This window comes from Phodopus roborovskii, unplaced genomic scaffold (assembly GCF_943737965.1).
Source record: "Phodopus roborovskii unplaced genomic scaffold, PHOROB, whole genome shotgun sequence".
Lineage (NCBI taxonomy): Eukaryota > Metazoa > Chordata > Mammalia > Rodentia > Cricetidae > Phodopus > Phodopus roborovskii.
The window spans coordinates 808,854-826,672 of record NW_026126441.1 but is presented as its reverse complement, the minus strand read 5'-3'; the positions used below and the strand labels follow the sequence as shown (position 1 = coordinate 826,672).

Here is a 17,819-nt window from a genome sequence, read left to right as displayed (position 1 = left end):
AGGCTGTCTCACTCCTGTCTTACCAGTCCTTTAACCGCTTTAGAGTCAGTCCCGAAGCCTGAGGCCTTCACAAGGTCAAGCATATACCTGGAAGGAAATTCCAAGGTGAGAAGCCAGGTTTCTTGCATGTATGTCTGAGGGAGGATGTCAGATCCATTGAAACTGGGGTTACAGACAGTTGTGAGCTGCCATGTGGATGCTGGGAATTTAACTGGAAGAGTAGCCAGTGCCCTTAACTGATGGAGGCAGTCTGTGATACCTAGCTAGCCACAATTTCATACTTCTGTAGTATATATTTGTCTATTTTGTGAGTGTGGCAAGTGCCTGCAGAAGCCAGAAGAAGGTGGGAGTTACAGGTGGTTGTGGGTCCTCCCTTCACCATCATGGGGATCCGGGAAACCCAGCTCAGGTCTTCTGCTGGAGCAGCCAGAGCTTTTGATAGCTAAGCCATCCTCCAGGATACAGAGATGGTTATGTAAACATTTCACTTTCTTCAAGATTACTGTTTCTCCCTTGGTGGCAAACTTAAATACCCCAGAACAACTCTGTTGAAATTGCTAATTTTGCTTTAAATGCATTAACTGTGATAGTAGCATTATAACATAATTTAGCCCTGTATTAAGAGACTAAGCGGACCCATCTCTCGTGAACACACCTACCTGTACAGTGGTTTGTTTCTGTTCTGGACATTGCCTGGACACATCACTGGCTCAGCCACCAGGGGGTAGCATCGGCCGCGGTCCTGGCTTGCACGCTTCATCCTTGCCTCATCCAACTTTAAAACTATTTTTTTAAATTTGCCTTTATTATTTTATGTGTATCATGTTAGAACAGAGGCTTATCATTTATCTGTTCCCATTTAAGAATAGGACAAATTTCTTTCCCGTTCCTTAGGTTTAAGCCTTTCATTAGGCTGCATTTAGTCAAGAAACCCCTGGGGAATAAAGAAACCCTTTACTTAGAGTGGGCTCTGGTGCTAAGTAATTTAGGAACTTGAGACGAGAAGGAAGGCGCTGGAGGTGTTGTGAACTTCCTTCATCCTTTAAGTCAAACATCAGTTATTTTGTATCTTCAGCATTTGGTGCCACGGATTCGGGTACACTGAGGTGTTTGGGTGGGACCTTGGAGGTAAACGCCTCCTATTCACCGCCATCCTCTTGCCTGGTTGAATGCCTGTTGACCTCGAGGGCCTGGGTTGGGGATCTGGCGCTAGAAGTTGCAGGACAGGAACCTACACGACCCTGGATCGCAGAAATGTGGTTCCCATTCCCTGTCCCACACTCACCCTGTCCCCGGAGTAGCTGGGAGGGAACAAAAGACATTCTGCTAACGCTGGCGCATCCTCTGAACTAAACGCCTGGACCGAGCCTTGCTTTCCAGGCTCGGGGCGCCCCCTGCAGGCCAAAGAGTAGACACTCTTTACATCAGCCAACACATCACCTGCACCACAAGCTAATCGCAGACAGGGACATATGAGGACACACACTCACTCAAACATCCAGCCTGGGTCCTCTCCCATTCACCCTCTTGCATCCCTACTTCCACGACAAACTTGATTGACTTTCCAGGCTTAAGGTGGGGGATGGAGAGTCCTTTATCCCAAATGGCAAAGGTCCCCTCATCCAATCCTCCCCTTTCTGGTACAAGGATATAGTCAGACACATGAAGAGGATGCAGATTCCTTAGTGGAGTATGAAGCCAAGCTGAACTAAGCCCACCTGAGGAGTCCTATCTGGGACAACTTTCCCAGGGCTCACGCTGAACTAGGAGCCTCTCATAGACAACATAGCTTAGTGGCGGCTGAACTGAGTAAGGTGGTAGCACCGCTCCGTGCATAGTCAGCAACCTTCCACACCTTCCTCCGTGATCTGCAGGCCTCTGTCCCCACCCTCACCGCTACTCCCAACTAAATCTAAACCAGTGGCTGGATGAGGGTGGCTGAAAGCCGCTAATATTTATTAGAAGGGGATCACTAGACCGGCTGGCATAAGATGGTCTGGGTAGTTCAAGGGCGCTATCTTTATACTGGAAAGACAGAGAACTAGGTAACTCCACAGTCCACGAGGTTGGATGCCTCTCAATCTGGCTCTGGCAATGGAGGCCTAGGGGATTCCTAGAAAGCTGCTAGTCTTCGCTCCTATTGAAAGACTGGAGAAGCTCTCTGGCAGCTGCGAAATGTGGCAGGAGCAACAACGAGATAGATGAACTTAGCAACAAAGCACAGGCTTAGGCAAGCCCAGAAAGCTGTCCTGCCCACATTTCGAGTGGGTCTTCTCAGTTCAAGAAATTGATTCCACATCCAGTCAAAATTAGCCACCTCAATGTCTATGTCCTTCCCCTCTTTGCTACAATAGTAGGCACCTTCCTCGCACCCCCCACCTGCCTCCTCCTTCCCTGATTTCTCTTCACTGTCCAATTGCATGTGTGCATTTGCACATGTCATTTGAGTGTATGTGCACTTGTACGTGTGTGTGGAAGCCAGAGCCCAATATTGGCTATCTTCTTCAGTCACTCTCTACCATATATTACTGTGTGTGCATGCACGCAAGTACCATGCAAGTACCCGAGGAAGCTAGAAGATGTCAGATACCCTAGACCTGGAGTTGCAGGCAGTTGTGAGCCACCCGATAAAAGTGCAAGAAACTGAATTCCAGTTCTTTACAACAGCAGCCAACGGAAACACCTCTCCAGCTCTCCTTAGTTTTTGAAACACGGTCTCCCACAAACCCTGAAATTCATCACCTGGGCTAGACTGGCAGGCCAGAAAGCTCAAAGGGTCCTTCCGTGTCTGCCTTCCCAATGCTGGGACTACACATATGTACTACTGCCCCTGGCTTTCCTGTGGGTACTGGGGTCCAAACATAGGCCTGCATGTTCTCACAGCAAGCACCTGAACCGTCTCTCCAGCTTTCCCCAACCCTGTTTTTTTAATGTTGGCAAGCCTCAAGCCTTGGAAATTGGGACCTCTTCTACCTACACTCCCTCTCTTGGTGATCACATTGTCTTAAGGCCTTAAGTGCCACCCATGTGCTTCCAAATGTGTGTCTTCAGCTAGCATCTTCCCCCTGAATTCCAGGCTCATGCCAACTACCTACATAACCCTTCCACTTAAGTATCCAAGGTGCAGCTTCAACTTAGCAAGTCAGAACCAAGCTCCTGGTCTCCTCACAAGCCTACTTCCCTGCAGTCATCCACAGCATGGTAACCATTCCATCCATTTTCATCAAGCCTGTCTTATTCTTGCCTCTGCTTTCTCTCATGCTCTCTGCTGAGCACTTCTCACCAACTCCAAACACCCACCATCTTGTGTCTCCTGGATTACTGCAATAGCCTCCAGCCCCAACTCCTGCTTCCATGCTCACTACTTTGGTCTAGTCTGCTGTTTAACGGCTGTAGGGAAGGTTGGAAACATTAATTCAGGTCATGCCAGAGCTCTGCTCATCCCTCTAATAGCCTCTTGAGTCACCCACCCAGTAAAGTAGAAACCTACCGTGCTGACAGCCACACACTGTCACCCCTTCACCCCTTATTGCCTGCTTCCCGCTGCTTTGCACTTTGGGCCTCCCGCCATTCTTCACGCTCTTGCTTCATGGCTGTTGAATCTGTTGTTTTCTCTACCAAGAATATTTTCCCCAGATCTCTGTATGGCTTGTTCTTTCTTTCTTCCTCTCTCTTTCTTCCTTTCTCTCTCTCTTTCTTTCTCTCTTCATGCCAACTCTCTGCTTTTATGTCATTAAAGGCTCCTCTGACTGTCTGATTTAAAATAGCACACACCTGTGTACTCCCTACCATTTTTGCCTACCTTTCTTCCTTTCCTTCTCTTTCTCTCTTTCTTTCTTTCTTAAACAGGATATCATCGTGTACCCTTGACTGCCCTGGGCCTAGATCCACCTGCCTTTTATTGGGATTAAAATGTTGGGATTAAAGGCATTTGCCACCGTACCTAGCTTCTTGCCTTCTTATATAATTTTTATTTGTATTTGTATGTCTGCATATGTGTATGTGCACACATGTGAGGCTGAGTGTGGAGGCCAGAAGAGGGTGTCAGATCCCCTGAAGCTGGAGTTATAGGCAGCTGTGAGCCACCTGATGTGGGTGGTGGGACCTGAACTCTGGTCCTCTGGAAGAGCATCAAGTGCTCTTAATGCTGAGCCATCTCTCCAGCCCCCAATCTTGCCTTCTCCACCTTTCTCCTTGGCAGTTTTTTGTTGTTTGTTGTCTTTCTCCTTCACTGGGATAAAAACTCTGCAACAGCAGGAACGTTTCTGCTTTGTTTGCTGCTGTTTCCCAATGCTGGAGACGGCCTGGCACAGAGAAGGACTCAATATAAACTCACTGCGTGAATGTGGTACCCGTGTTCTATATACTGTTATTCCATTATTGCACTCTTTCCTGCTGATTCTTGGGAGCATTCCCAACAGGCACTCAAGACAAATGGTAATGAAACAACTGAAACTCCACACCAGCTTTGCGCTATACTACTGTGGGGCTTAGGACCTTGGCAGGAGGCAAATACATACTCTGAAAGACTTAGTAGGAAGAGATTTATGACTGAACCGTTTATAGGGGTGAGGGCAGGCAGCCACTGCATATAAATTAGCATAGTTTCAAATCTTGGACCTTCTCTGCTAGACAAAAAGACACAAGATGTTCTGCCTGAAATTCCCCACTGAAAGGAGTTCACTTCATCATCTTGCAGGCCACCCCTAGAGCTGTAAGCAACTATTTCCCTCATGCCAGCAAACCTCAAAGACCCATCTAAAAATCAAGACCATTCATGTCTCTCCATTGATCAACCCTAGAGAATGTTTCCATGAAGCTGTGTGGTCAGATGAAGGAGCAAAAACTAACACGCTAAGCTACCTTCCCATGCTTGCTCCCAACTTCTAAAACATCTAGGGTCTGTTCCCTAACATGCAGTGCCCATTCAATAGCGCATACGGCATACACATCCAGCTAGCTGCTGTGCTGTAGTAAAGACAATACCCTTAGGTCACATTGTCCACACTGTCAACGGGGAACTACAGTCTGAGTTTCCTGCCAGGGCCTGACTCCATTTGTTTGATTGGGTTTGGTGTGTGTGTGTGTGTGTGTGTGTGTGTGTGTGTGTGTGTGTGTGTAGGTGACTTCAGAGGCTACAAGGGGGCATCAGCTTCCCTTGAGCTTGGTTGTGAACCTCCCATTGTGGGTACAGAGGACCAAATGCAGGTCTGCTGCAACAGCACACACTCTTAACCAGCCCCAGTTTCTGCAGCCTGGCTGTCCTAGGATTCACTATGCAGTCCATGCTGGCCTCATACTCATGAGTGATCCTTGTGTTGCTTAATCTTCTTATCTACTTGACTACATATACAGTCAACAAAAGCCCAAGCTTCTGGGCAAGGACTTCCTCTTGATCAGATTATTTGAAGCAGGAAGACCCACCCTATGTCTAGGCAGTAGTAACTTCTGCTGGTAGCCCAGATAGAAGAAATGCAAGAAGGAAACTTTGCTCTTTTGCCTGCTTGCCTTCTCTCTTGATGGCAAGTCCATCTATCCTGTTGCTGTGGAATTCCTTCCCCAGTATCAGAACCTCCTTCTTCAGGATTTCAATATAAATTGAAGATCAGCAGCTCTCCAGGAAGTGGGGAGGGGGGTAAAGAAGAGGAAGAGGGGGGAGGAGGGGAACATAAGGGCCACATAAAATAAAGATTCCTGCTGGACTTGGTGACTCCGTGCCATGCCTGTAATTCCAACACTAGGTGTAGTTGGGTTTTGTTGTTGTTGTTGTATGCTTTCAGGAGCCCCACCACCCAGCTCCCAAATAAATCACACCTAGAGGCTTATCCTTAACTATAAACATTCAGCCTTATTGGCTTGCTTCTTGCCAGATTTACTTATCTTAAACTATCCCATCTACCTTTGGCCTCTGTGATGGGGTTGTCCTTCTGTATATATGTTTCTTTTATTGGTTGATGAATAAAATACTGTGTGGCTAGTGGCCAGGCAGGAAGGATAGGTAGGTAGGGCTACCAGAGGAGGAGAATTCTGGGAAGTATAGGCAGAGAGGAGTCATGATGTGAGCCCGGGAAGAGAGGATGCATCAGCTGTTCCCTGGTAAGCCAAGACCACGTGGAAATATATAGATTAACAGTAATGGGTTAGTAATTAAGATAGAGCTAGGCAATAAGAAGCCTTAGCCACCAGCCAAAATTGTATAATTAATATAAGTCTCTGTGTGTTCCTTTGGGGCAAGGCAGTTGCAGAACTGGACAGGAAATCCCATAACACCTCTGGGCTTTTTCCTTTTCTTACTTCCTTATATCTTACTTTCACTCTTACTCCATGACTAAATGGGTGGTTGGGTGGCTGGGTGGCTGGCCCCTGACATCCTTCTCTCCTTCTTTTATCTTACTCCTTCTCTTCCAGATTTCTCCTTCTATTTACTTTCTCTGTCTGCCAGGCCCACCTATCCTTTCTCCTGCCTTGATATTGGCTGTTCAGCTCTTTATTAGATCATCAAGTGTTTTATGCAGGCAAAGAATAACAGCTTCACAGAGTTAAGCAAATACAGCATAAACAGAAGCAACACACCTTAAAATAATATTCTGTAACATTAAGAGACTGAGATAAGAGCATTGTCATGAGTTCAAGGCCAGCCTGAGCTACAGAGTGAGACTCTGCATTGAAGAAAGCAAGGGGGGGGGGAGAAGCAGGGAAGGAAGGGAGAAAAGAAGAAAAACCCACTTTATGTTCTTAATCTGTATTTTTTAATCACAATTTTGTCAGCACAATCAGAAATGAGCCATGCACCTAATAATATATGCAACCACAACTTGCAATCATCATTTGTAGTCACAGCAATTAAGTACCTCTGGAACTCCATCTTCTAATATCTTCACTTCTAACATTGTATTAGGTTCCTAGTTAGACATTAGCAGGCTTGGAGGACATTGGGGCTGGATCCTTCCTTCACAGAAACAGTCTATGAACAAGGAGGACTTTAGGCATCAGTCAGAAGAAGTAAACCTAATTCATATCTCTCTCTGGCCCTGGGAGATGCGGTGTCCTGAACTAATTAAAATGTCATCAGTGGAAAAATATCTAAACCCAACTCTAGAAACCCTAAATCTTATAAGAGGGCTACATGGCAAGAGGCTTCCTGATAAAGTTCGGGCAGGCCTTTCAGTCACATAAACAGGACAGAGCTAGCTTGTTGGAGGTGTTAGAAAACGGTATAGGACATGCCTAGAATGAAGACTGCTGCAATGGTTTCCCTGGCCACTGTCAGCTTTCCCCGCTGAGCGTGAGTTCTACCAGAAAATAACCTCTACCTACCCATCATACTCCGTGTCTCCTGGGACTTCCTCAAAAGGCATGCAAAGACTGGGAAGAGGGTCAAACTGGGGTCCTGACGAGTCCCACCCTGTGTCCCCTTCTCACTGGTGACAGTCTAAGTGATTGTGACACTCTTGCATCTTCACGATTTCCTGGGACCGCTTTCTCAATCCTAGGATTCCATTTTAGGGGTCTATTTCCAGGAGTCTCCCCTGATAAAGTTTACAGTGTCCCTGGAGATTCTGTCAGAAAATCAGTGGCCCACTGTAAGGACATAGGAAGATCAAATGCTTTCCCCTCTCTTCTTACTACTCAGTTCTGAGTGGCCTCTGCTAACTGCATATGGAGACTTTTCCTACCCCAGGCAGTTGGTGGCAGTATTGAGTCAGTCTTGCAGCTGGGAATTGATGAGGAGGTCATGGGAACCTCTGCATATGTAGATGGTTGGTCAGAAGCACAAGCCACAACCCGTGCTTGTCACCAGCACCTGAATCTAGAAGTCATCTTCTTGGGCTGAGCCCTCTTCAGTTCAGCAGTATCAGAACTGAAGTGAATTAAAGGACATAGATGCCCTTATTGGTGGCAGCAGGAGGCTATAGCTCTACACAGCCATCTGTGACCTGAAGAGTTCCCTCCCCAACAGGGACCTCCTCTCTGGCAAAGCTGGTGTTTGAATGTACTTCGAGGAATTTCAGGATGGTTGAGTGATGCGAAAATGACAGCTTCAGTATTTAGACAAAAATCTTTCTCACCTAGGGTGAACATAACTCAGGGACTAGAATCCCTGTTCATCAATAGCCACCAAAGTTTCTGGATCCTTTGTCTCAAGAACTAGAAAAATGGATTACATAGAAAACAAATGGTGAGTTTTTTTAGAAAGGAGTGTTATTATAGAACAGAGCCTAAGGGGAAGGAAACAGACAAGGCTCCCATATAGCAGGAGGGTCTTGAGGAAGGCTTGCCACTGAGTGTCTTTGTCTAAGGGTTAATAATACTTTACTGACTAGAGTTATAGGGAGATGAATTGGTTGTTCCAGCTGGTCTACCTGGACTGATGGTTGATGACCATGCACCTCTGCATCCTCGTGACCGAACTGGAGTTTGAGAGTCATCGTCAAAGCCAATGAAGTCTCTGGTTACAAATAGAATCCAGGCAGCTATATTCATTAGGTTGCTATGTTACAAAAACAAAAACAAAACAAAAAACAAAAAATAAAAACAAGAAATCAGAACACAAACCAGTACCTCTAAACATTTCTCCTGGACAAGACAGAACTTCCAACAGAACTAAGGACATCTCTGGCTTCTGGTCAAGACAGAACTGGTTGTAGACAAATGAAGTGAAAGTACTCATTTCTCAGGTCCCCGCTCTAGCTGCCTGACAGCTCCCATTATCTTCAGAGTTACATAGAGCAGAACAGAACACATCCAAAGGGACGTTGGCTTTTGTTAAGTCACTCTTAGGTGTCTCTCCAGTGTGTGCCTGCCTCCCTCCCTCCCAAGTGCTGGGATTAAAGGTGTGCACCACCATCGTCGGACTCTTCAGTTACATTCTTTGAAAGATGTAATTTACAACAATGTTCAAATATTAAGCAAAGCTTACATTTTGAGCAAAATAAAATTTAAGTAAAAGTGTGTATATAGATATTCTTTCTCTTTTTTCTTTTGTTTTTTTTCTTTTGTTTTGTTTTGTTTTTTGTTTTTGTTTTCGAGACAGGGTTTCTCTGTGTAGCTTTGTAGACCAGGCTGGCCTTGAACTCACAGAGATCCCCCTGCCTCTAACTCATGATTGCTAGGATTAAAGGCTTGTGCTACCATCGCCAGCCCAGATTTATTTTCTTAAAGAACTTTGTGTAAATGAAAATGTAAAGTGGTCTATAAGATGTACTGTTTATATGTTTAGACAGAGATGGGAAAAGGGTATTAATATTAGAATTCTGGGTTACAAACATTTTAACTGTGTATAAGCAGAGTTCGTTTGTTGTTTTTGACCACCTACCTTTAAGACATCATTAGGAAAACACACTATGTCTAAAGGCAGTCTTTGCTACACCTAAACTTTAGTATCTAAAGCTTCTTGACTCAGACAGCAAGACAGGCCATCTAGATCCTGGGGGAAAGGCTACTTTCCCTGCTTTCATCCCTTTAGTTCTCTCTCTTTCCGTCCTGCCTCATTTTTGGCTTGACTAATTTGCTAGAACAGCTCATAGAACTTGGAGAAACACATATACTGTATACTGTTTGTGATGAAGGTTATTACAAAGAGGTCCTGGTCACTGTTCCATCATTGTGAAGGGACATCATGACCAAGGCAACTCTTATTTAAAAAAAAAAAAAAAAGGAGGCATTTAATTGGTAGCTTGCTTACAGTTTCAGAAGTTTAATCTATAATCATCATGATGGAGAGGACAGAGGCATGCAAGCAGATGCAATAGCTGTGAGCCTGCTTCTCTCATATTCTCTCATAGACAGACAGACAGACAGACAGACAGAGAGAGAGAGAGAGAGACAGAGAGAGAGAGAGACAGAGAGAGAGAGAGAGACAGAGACAGAGACCGTGACACTAGGCCTGGCTTTAGCTCTTGAAATCTTAAAGCCCAAGCTCAGAGACACTTTCTCCAACAAGACCACACCTACTCCAACAAGACCACATCTTGTTACAAGTAATTTTCCCCGTTCCCCGCCGCCGGTCTGGACCCACCACAGCGGCAGCCCCAAATAATACACTGAGACTCTGTATTTGATATAATGCTGTTGGCCAGTTACTAGTTTCTTATCAGCTAGCTCTGTCTTAAATATTAACCCATTTCTATTAATCTAAGTATTTCCACATGGTCTCATCTTACTGGAGAGTGGGCCAGTGGTTCTGTTCTCTCCAGTCTCTCCATGTTTTCTCCTCTCTACTATTTCCTAGAATCCTCCTTGTCTCCTAGTCCTGCCTATCTTGCTTTCCTATTGACCAACAGTGCTTTATTCATTAACCAGTATGAGAAACGTATTTACAGAATGACATCTCCCATCAACATCTCCTAATCCTTCTCAAGTAGTGCCACTCCCTGATGACCAAGTGTCTCAGATAGGGTTTTCATTGCTGTGAAGAGACAACATGACCACAGCAACTCTTATAAATTAAAACATTTAATTGGGATGCCTTGCTTACAGTTTCAGAGGTTCAGTCCATCCATTATAATAATGGTGAGGAGCATGGCAGATGTAGGCAGATGTGGTGCTGGACAAGTATGTGAGAACCTTACATCTTGCAGGCAACAGAAAGTTGACTGAGACACTGGGTAGTATCCCGGAGCATAGGAAACCTCAAAGCCCACCCCCACAGTGACACACTTCCTCTAACAAGGCCATACCCACTCCAACAAAGCCACACTTCCTTGGGAGCCAGTTACATTCAAACTATCGCTTTAAGCATTCAAATATGTGAGCTTATGGGGGCCATTCTAACTCAAACAGCCACAAAAGGCTACGTGGAAAGCCTTGAAAGAGATGTTTACAGGCATGTGAGATGAGCACAGAGCTTCTGCACCCTTTCCAGGAACCCCCATTCCCTCAGCTAGTCAGAAACCTCTCATATTAGTCCTTTTGAAGTTCCATTATGTAGCCATAATTGACGACATTATTGGCTACAGATTTCTCAACCTAACCTGCCTCTGGTCTCTCAGGCTGATATTTCCAACCCTTTTATCTCATCACATCGGCATACAAAAGACTCATTACTACAGAGAATTCAAGGATTTTAATAACTACTTACAGGGCAGGGGTGAGGGACCAGAAAGAATAACTTTTAAAACTATTTTGTTATTACTTACTTGTATGTATGTGCCTGAGGAGGTCAGAGGGGGTCAAATTTGGAGCTGGAGTTACACATTGTTGTGGTGCATGCTGGGAAATAATTCAGGTCCTCTTCAAAAACAACTGACGCTCTCAACCACTGAGCCATCTATCCAGTCCCAAGTTTATATTTCAAAGGATAATTTGCTAAGCTGGATGTGGCTGTGCACACCAAGTTCAAGGCCAACATAGAAAGTTCCAGGATATCAAGGACCACATAGAGAGACCCTGTCTCAAAAAAAAAAATCAAAAAAAAAAAGAGTAACAAAAACGTTTTAATTAAACATCCATTTGAGAGATGGAGTCAGGATTAAAGAGCTTTGGGTCTGACTATGGTGGGGTTCGTTACCATCCTGAAATCTGAAGGGGAAAAAAGGTCTGTGATTAGAGATGGGTGGAGTGAGCTTGCCTATAATCCTAACACTCCAGAGGCTGTAGCTGGAGAATTACTTAAGTTTGAGAACACACTGAACTACATAAGAAATACCAGGCCAGCCAGAACTACACAGTGAGACACTGTCTCAAACAACCAAACAACCAAAAAAAAAAAAAGGACCTGTTAACTCTAGATCAAATTCTAGCTTGCATGAGAATCATCTGGAAGGTGGCTAAACATTTTGCTGGACCATCTCCCAAGTGTGTGTACAAGGCCTGACTCCCCTTCCCTGGTTAAAATGAGGGTTCAAGAGCTAGAGAGATGGCTACCACAGTAAAATGCTTGATGTGCAAGCTTGAGGACCTGAGTTTGGATCCCCAGAACCCACCTTAAAAGCTGGGCACAGCGGCATACACCTGTAATCTTTGTGCTTGGGGGAGCAAAGACAAAAGGGGATGATTGAAGTTCACTGACCAGCTGGTGTTGCCAAGTTGGGTTCTGGGTTCAGTGAGAGACCACATCTCCAAAACTAAGGCGTAGAGTCATGGAAGAAGACATATCAACCTCTGGCCTCTACGTGGGCATGCACACAAACATACACGTTTCTACACAACACACACATACAGAGGACTGGAAGGGTACCCCACATTAGTTGTTCTTTTGAGGTCTTCTTTCTCACGAGGATGGGAAATGATTTATTCTTCCCCCATCTGTCAATTCCTTGAAATTTAGGGGTTTGTCTCAGAAGGAGCTGGCCGGCCCCTCTCCTTAGAAATCCCCTCTTGGTTCCCAGGATTGAGAGAAGGGAAAGAGAGAAGGGGGCTGTTCCCAGCCCAGGCTCCCTCCAGCTGTTCCTCTGACCTAGGCATTGGATTTGAGAAAATGGGCAATGCTTGTAGATCCAGGTAGTTGAGTCACAGGGGCCCGAGATGTAGGATAGGGGTCCTGGGCCCTGACCTTAGGAGCCTTCCCTTCCAGCTCTGCTTGTCAACTCAGCTCCTAACGCTACCCCACACTAACCAGCACTTCTGACGTCCAGGCCTACAGCTGACTATGCCAATGACACTAAGAGAGGGCAGCACACACCCTCTCTCTGGAGCTGACAGGGCATGGCATTTTTTATTTTTTATTTTGGCCAGACTGTTGAAGTTCTCAGAGCTAAAGCCAAAGAAAGCAGAGGATGAAGCCACTGAGTGGGGGGAAGAAAGAAGCCAAAGTCATGTTTTGCCAAAATAAAAAAAGGGGGGGCAGAGGGGGGTAAACGGGAAGACCCAAATGGGCCATGGTGGGGGAATTTTTGGATAGAAAGTGAAAGCTCGGGGCATAAATTGGAGCTGGTGGCAACCTCACACAGGCTCACTTGTGCTCACACAGCCTCACATGCTCTTGCCTCTGGACCCTCCCAGCACACTAGGACGCCTGCTTCCCATCACTCTGCTGCACACCCCGCAGAGCCTCAGCCTCTCACAGATTCCTGCACACACTCAAGAACTCTCAGGCTTACACACCCTCTGTGGCCTGCCTCAGATCATCACCATGGCACTCTGTGTAGCGCCACTAGTAGTCTTCAGCCTGCTGGTTCTCGGGACCTTCCCAGGTAAGGTTGAGGAGGTAACTAAGGCGGGGTGGCAATGGTTTGTGGGTAGTGTCTCCATCTCAGATTGTTAGAATGGTCATGGGTTCAGGGTCAGTGGATTGAGGGCTCCCTGCGCCTTCTGTGTGTGCCTTTCAGCATGAGCGTGCTTGTATCCCTGAGTGGCTCAGCTCCTGGCGTATCCTGGGGCAGGTGGCTGCCCCTGTCTCTGCAGGTCCCATGTGCTGATACCTCAGTGTCCAGGTGTCAGAAGGAAGGCACAGTGTGTCTTGCTTCAGGGGCCTCAGGACATGACTAAGTTGGAGTGTTTGTCTCGTGTATGAAACCCTGGTTTCAGACCCACCACCTCAGACAGTTTAAGAGTTTTGCTGTGCATCTGCTTCAGCTTGAGAGAATGGGAAACACTGAATCGCGGGTGCTTAACAGCTTGTTCCCTCTTTGTTGCTCCTTTTTAGGTTTTTGGTTTGGTTTGGTTTTTGAGATGGAATCTGTGGGTGTTACCCAGGCTGGTTTCAAAGTCCTGGGCTCAAGTGATCCTTATGTCTCAGTCTCCCTAATAGCTGGGACTCTAGGCCATCTGCTGGCGACATGGTAATTCATAAAGCTGGAGGAGTCCTCGGCCAAGGCAAGCCTCCTCTGTCCCCGCACTGTGACTGCCATTACCTGTCTATTTGCTAAAACGTGGTGAAAACTGAGAAAATTTGGGAGAGGCTGTGTGACTAGGGCAGCAAGAAGGCACTCGTGAGATGCACCGAAATGGTTATTGATAAGAGACTACCGTTATGTTCAGCAGTTGATAGGGCCACAGTGGCACACACGACTGCATATCAGGTCCAGGTCTCTCACACAGAGATGCTGTTGAAGTCACTTAGGGCTTCTGGCCCTCCTTCCTCATGGGTTCCATGTCTTCTCCTCTTCTCTGCCCTACCTCAGCCCCAGTTCTTGGGGATGCCAATGATGCGGAAGATTGCTGCCTGTCTGTGACCCAGCGCCCCATCCCTGTGAACATCGTGAAAGCCTTCCGCTACCTTCTTAATAAGGACGGCTGCAGGGTGCCTGCTGTTGTGTGAGTTGTGGGAAGAATGTCTAGCCCCACCCATCTCCTTGTCAGCCCTTGGTGACGCCACCACTGATTTATCCCTGAACTCACAGCTGAGTCCGCCTTTCAATGAATCAGAAACAGGTCCCCACACAAGGCCTCCAAGCCTCTAGGAAACTGGGTTCTAGGACTTAGTCTCTCTGACTTCTGACTGCAGGTTCACCACACTAAGGGGCTATCAGCTCTGCGCACCCCCAGACCAGCCTTGGGTAGAACGCATCATCCGAAGACTGAGGAAGTTCTCTGCCATGGCAAGCCTGACCCTCCTCACCCCTGCCTCTATCCTCCAAACCCCTGCCCAAGATTCCAGCCCATGACCCTGCTTCTCCTTTCTCCCCTTAGAGAAAGCACATCAGGATTTAACCATGACAGCACCGGAAGGAGCCCTGTGTCTTGAGCAAAGGATGTGAATCTCCCTGGCCCAAGGAACCAAGGACCAGGAGAGAGGACCAGGCCTCCTGATGCTCCCCTCTAGACCTAACCCAGCCAGGGCTGTGCCTAGAGGATCAATGTGAACAAGCACAGCCTCTCGGTGGCTAGACTGCAGTGCTTCCAATAAAGCTGTTTGGTACCCATGGATCTGTCTGTTCACTCTCTCCCCAGCAGGACAGGAATAGGAAGGGAGGAGGTGGAACGGCAGTATATATTTTGTACCCTGAATGCTGAGCAATCTGTTCACAGGCCTCCACCTAACACCCTGACGCTCCCAGAACCAGCCCGACAATCAAGGACCCAGCCCATCACACTCTGTATTCAATTTCACAAAATTTGCATCAGCTCGCTGAACAAAGTCCCCAAGAAGCCTCAGACCTTTCTGTCTTTACCATCCAGACAGGTGTTTGAGCATCCAGGTGCCTTGGGGCTGAGGAGTAGGGGAGCTTTGCTGGGGATAAGAGGAGGGGCAGAGGGCATGGCTGTAATGTCCAGGAGAACTAATGTTGCTCCCTCTAACAATCTTCTCACTTCTCTGCCCTTCTGGGTCTGGCTGTTTCCTCCTCCAGGAAGTAAGTCATCTTTGACTCAGACTGGGTTAGGTAGCTTTGCTTCCTCCCAAATTCCCATGGCTCTGCATCTAGTTCTTTCCCTATACTCTACCCACCTACACACACACACACACACACACACACACACACACACAGAGGGGGGGGAGAGAGAGAGAGAATTCATTACAATAACCTATTTTGCTAGTTTCTTCCTGGACAAAGGTCATATCTTTGTTGGTTTCCAACAGATCACTTGGTACAAGATAGCCAATAAATATTTACTTAGAGAATGAACAAATATGAGAGAAAGGGATCGGCAACCATGGAGGATAGCCCCATCTTCCACTCCACCCATTCTAAATCTGACCTCCAGACCAGCTCTCCTGTCTCAGATAGTCTGAATAGGGTCCAGCCCCATCAGAGCAATCCTGGGTCAAAGACACTGACTGGGAACCAAAGGATCATGGAAGGAAGACAGGCCCATGGGGTAGAAGAAAGAGCAATCAGGGACCCTTGCAAGATCCAGCATGGAAGAACATCATGGCCACCCCCTCCATGCACACAGGCAACAATGAATCTTATAGAAAGAGTTTACTCTGCAGGACAAAGACCCTGTGGTTCTTGGAGCAGCCCACAGCAATGCTCTGTGCCTGGGAAGCTTATAGATGTGACCTCCAAGGGCATGTCCAGTGGGGAGGGGCAAGTCTTGAGTTGCTAGGGTCAGACAGATTCCCTTTCCCTTGTCTGGGAAGAGATGTCATCATTACATGAGATACACATCAGCCAGTAGCCAAGCCAGGCCTGGCTGGGCAAGCCTTTAAAGGGAAGGTGTGGTGAGGGGCTCCTGCTCCCTCATCCATCTCCAGCTCTCAGGTATCCCCACCTTTGCTGTCCAGACAGGTGTCCAAGCATCCAGGTGTCTGAGAGATCAAGTGTCAGTGAGAGAGGAGGCAGGAGGGAGTTACAATCAAGCAAGACCAGGGGGCGGGGGGCAAAAACCTGGAGCTACTGGAAGTGTGGCAGCTTCTTCTTCCACGGACAGGTGTCCAAAACCTCAAGTATTGCAGGTCTTAGAGTCACAAGGGTGGTTTCCAGAACAGTTGCTATGGCTAGAAAATTATTACCAAGGTAAATTACCCAGAAATTCATGCATCCATGCCCATAGTTGACCTCCATCCATCCACCACCCCCATACCCACTTCCCATGGACCAAGCCATTAACCTATATGTAGGGCCACCTAGCTATGGAGTACTCTGCCTCCCACAGACAGAAGATAAAAACATATGGGGCAGGAGATGTTACCTTGGATCTTGCTCAGGTCTCAGGGAAACCAAGAAGTCAGCTTGCCTTGTAAGCAAACATAAATCCTCCCTCTGGTGCCTCAGACTCAGAAATCTAAAGAATAGAAGAGACACTGTGGGAGCCCTGCCCAAGGTGTTACCAGGACAGAGGCCCTAGGACCTTATCTCCATGGCATTGACACTGGAAGGTTAAAGAGTGAACCCCTGTCTCCACCTTATCGCTGAGTGACTCTGGGCACATTCCCTGCACATTCTCTAGCCCAGGGCTTCAATACTATGTCTGATACCAAGACTTGACTTGTGGATCTTCAGATCTTAGACTATACCTTCAGCTTTGAACCAGTTTCCCCAACAACCAACATATCCAGAAGTGTTCCCACTTCTTAGGTTCTGGGGAGGCTGATGCTAAGGAGGAAAGAAAATCTAGGAGCTAGCGGCATGCCTTATATCAAGCAATCTCCTGCCTGACTAGGAAAGCCTGGGAAATTAAAATTTTAGGGAGTGAACACCCCATAAGAAACAGGTATGTAACCTTCCCCACTCCTCCAGCCATTACCTTCCATCTTAGGTTCTTCTGCTTCCCACACTCAAGCTGTAATGACCACCTCTCCACCCCTGTCCTTAGTTAGCACTGGGTCTTATTCTCTTATCTCTCTAGAAACCAGGGGCTGCTTCTTCCTGCTCAAACCTTCTCAGCACAGTAACTCCATCTGTCTCCAGTTTATCTAGATTTCACTGATGAAGATTGCCTGCTTGCCTGTCTCTGACAGGAAGCATGGACTCCTAGCTTCCCAAGCAGGACATGGAGGCCTGCTATACGCCTCTACATAGGCAGCTTCCTCCCTGGGGCATAGGGCACTTGCTACAGGTTCAAGGCCTAAAGCAGGTTGATATCTTCTGCCATAAAGGTCCATGATCCCTAATGGTCCATAGTCTCTGAAGGCCCAGAGTCCCTGAGGGCCTAGGGTCCCTGAAGGCCCATAGTCCCTGAAGGTTCATAGTCCCTGAAGGCCCATAGTCCCAGAAGGCCCATGGTCCCTGAAGGCCCAGAGTACCTGAAGACCCACAGTCCCTAAAGCTAATAGCTCCCCAAAGTACCTACCATCTGTGCTCAGGGAGTACCCAGCCTTTTCAGATAAAGTTTTCTCCTGCCATTAACATCTGCTGAGAATTCCCCAGGGAAGAGATTGAGCCATGTTCATATTCATTGCCAACACTGCTTCCCACAGCTAGCACAGAATAAGCCCCAATATGTATTTGATTAACAAAATAACTAAATTGAGCATAGTCCTTTCCTAACACACA

At 46.9% G+C, this 17,819-nt stretch overlaps 1 protein-coding gene across 1 annotated transcript; it reads left to right on the top strand.

Annotated features, from left to right (window-relative positions):
- The first annotated feature begins 12,943 nt into the window (after window positions 1-12,943).
- Window positions 12,944-14,808, top strand: Ccl19 (C-C motif chemokine ligand 19). Its single transcript, XM_051187546.1, has 3 exons — window positions 12,944-13,133; window positions 14,064-14,196; window positions 14,387-14,808. Exons 1-3 carry the CDS (start codon window positions 13,073-13,075, stop codon window positions 14,544-14,546), a joined length of 354 nt encoding a protein of 117 aa, XP_051043503.1. The 5' UTR covers window positions 12,944-13,072; the 3' UTR covers window positions 14,547-14,808.
- The last annotated feature ends 3,011 nt before the right edge of the window (window positions 14,809-17,819 follow it).

Excerpts from the sequence above, each read along its gene's own strand:
- Ccl19 (XM_051187546.1), top strand. The coding sequence starts at position 13,073 with ATGGCACTCTGTGTAGCGCCACTAGTAGTCTTCAGCCTGCTGGTTCTC. Across the intron at positions 13,134-14,063 it reads GGTTCTCGGGACCTTCCCAG|CCCCAGTTCTTGGGGATGCC; the intron begins GTAAGGTTGAGG and ends GCCCTACCTCAG. Across the intron at positions 14,197-14,386 it reads TGCAGGGTGCCTGCTGTTGT|GTTCACCACACTAAGGGGCT; the intron begins GTGAGTTGTGGG and ends TTCTGACTGCAG.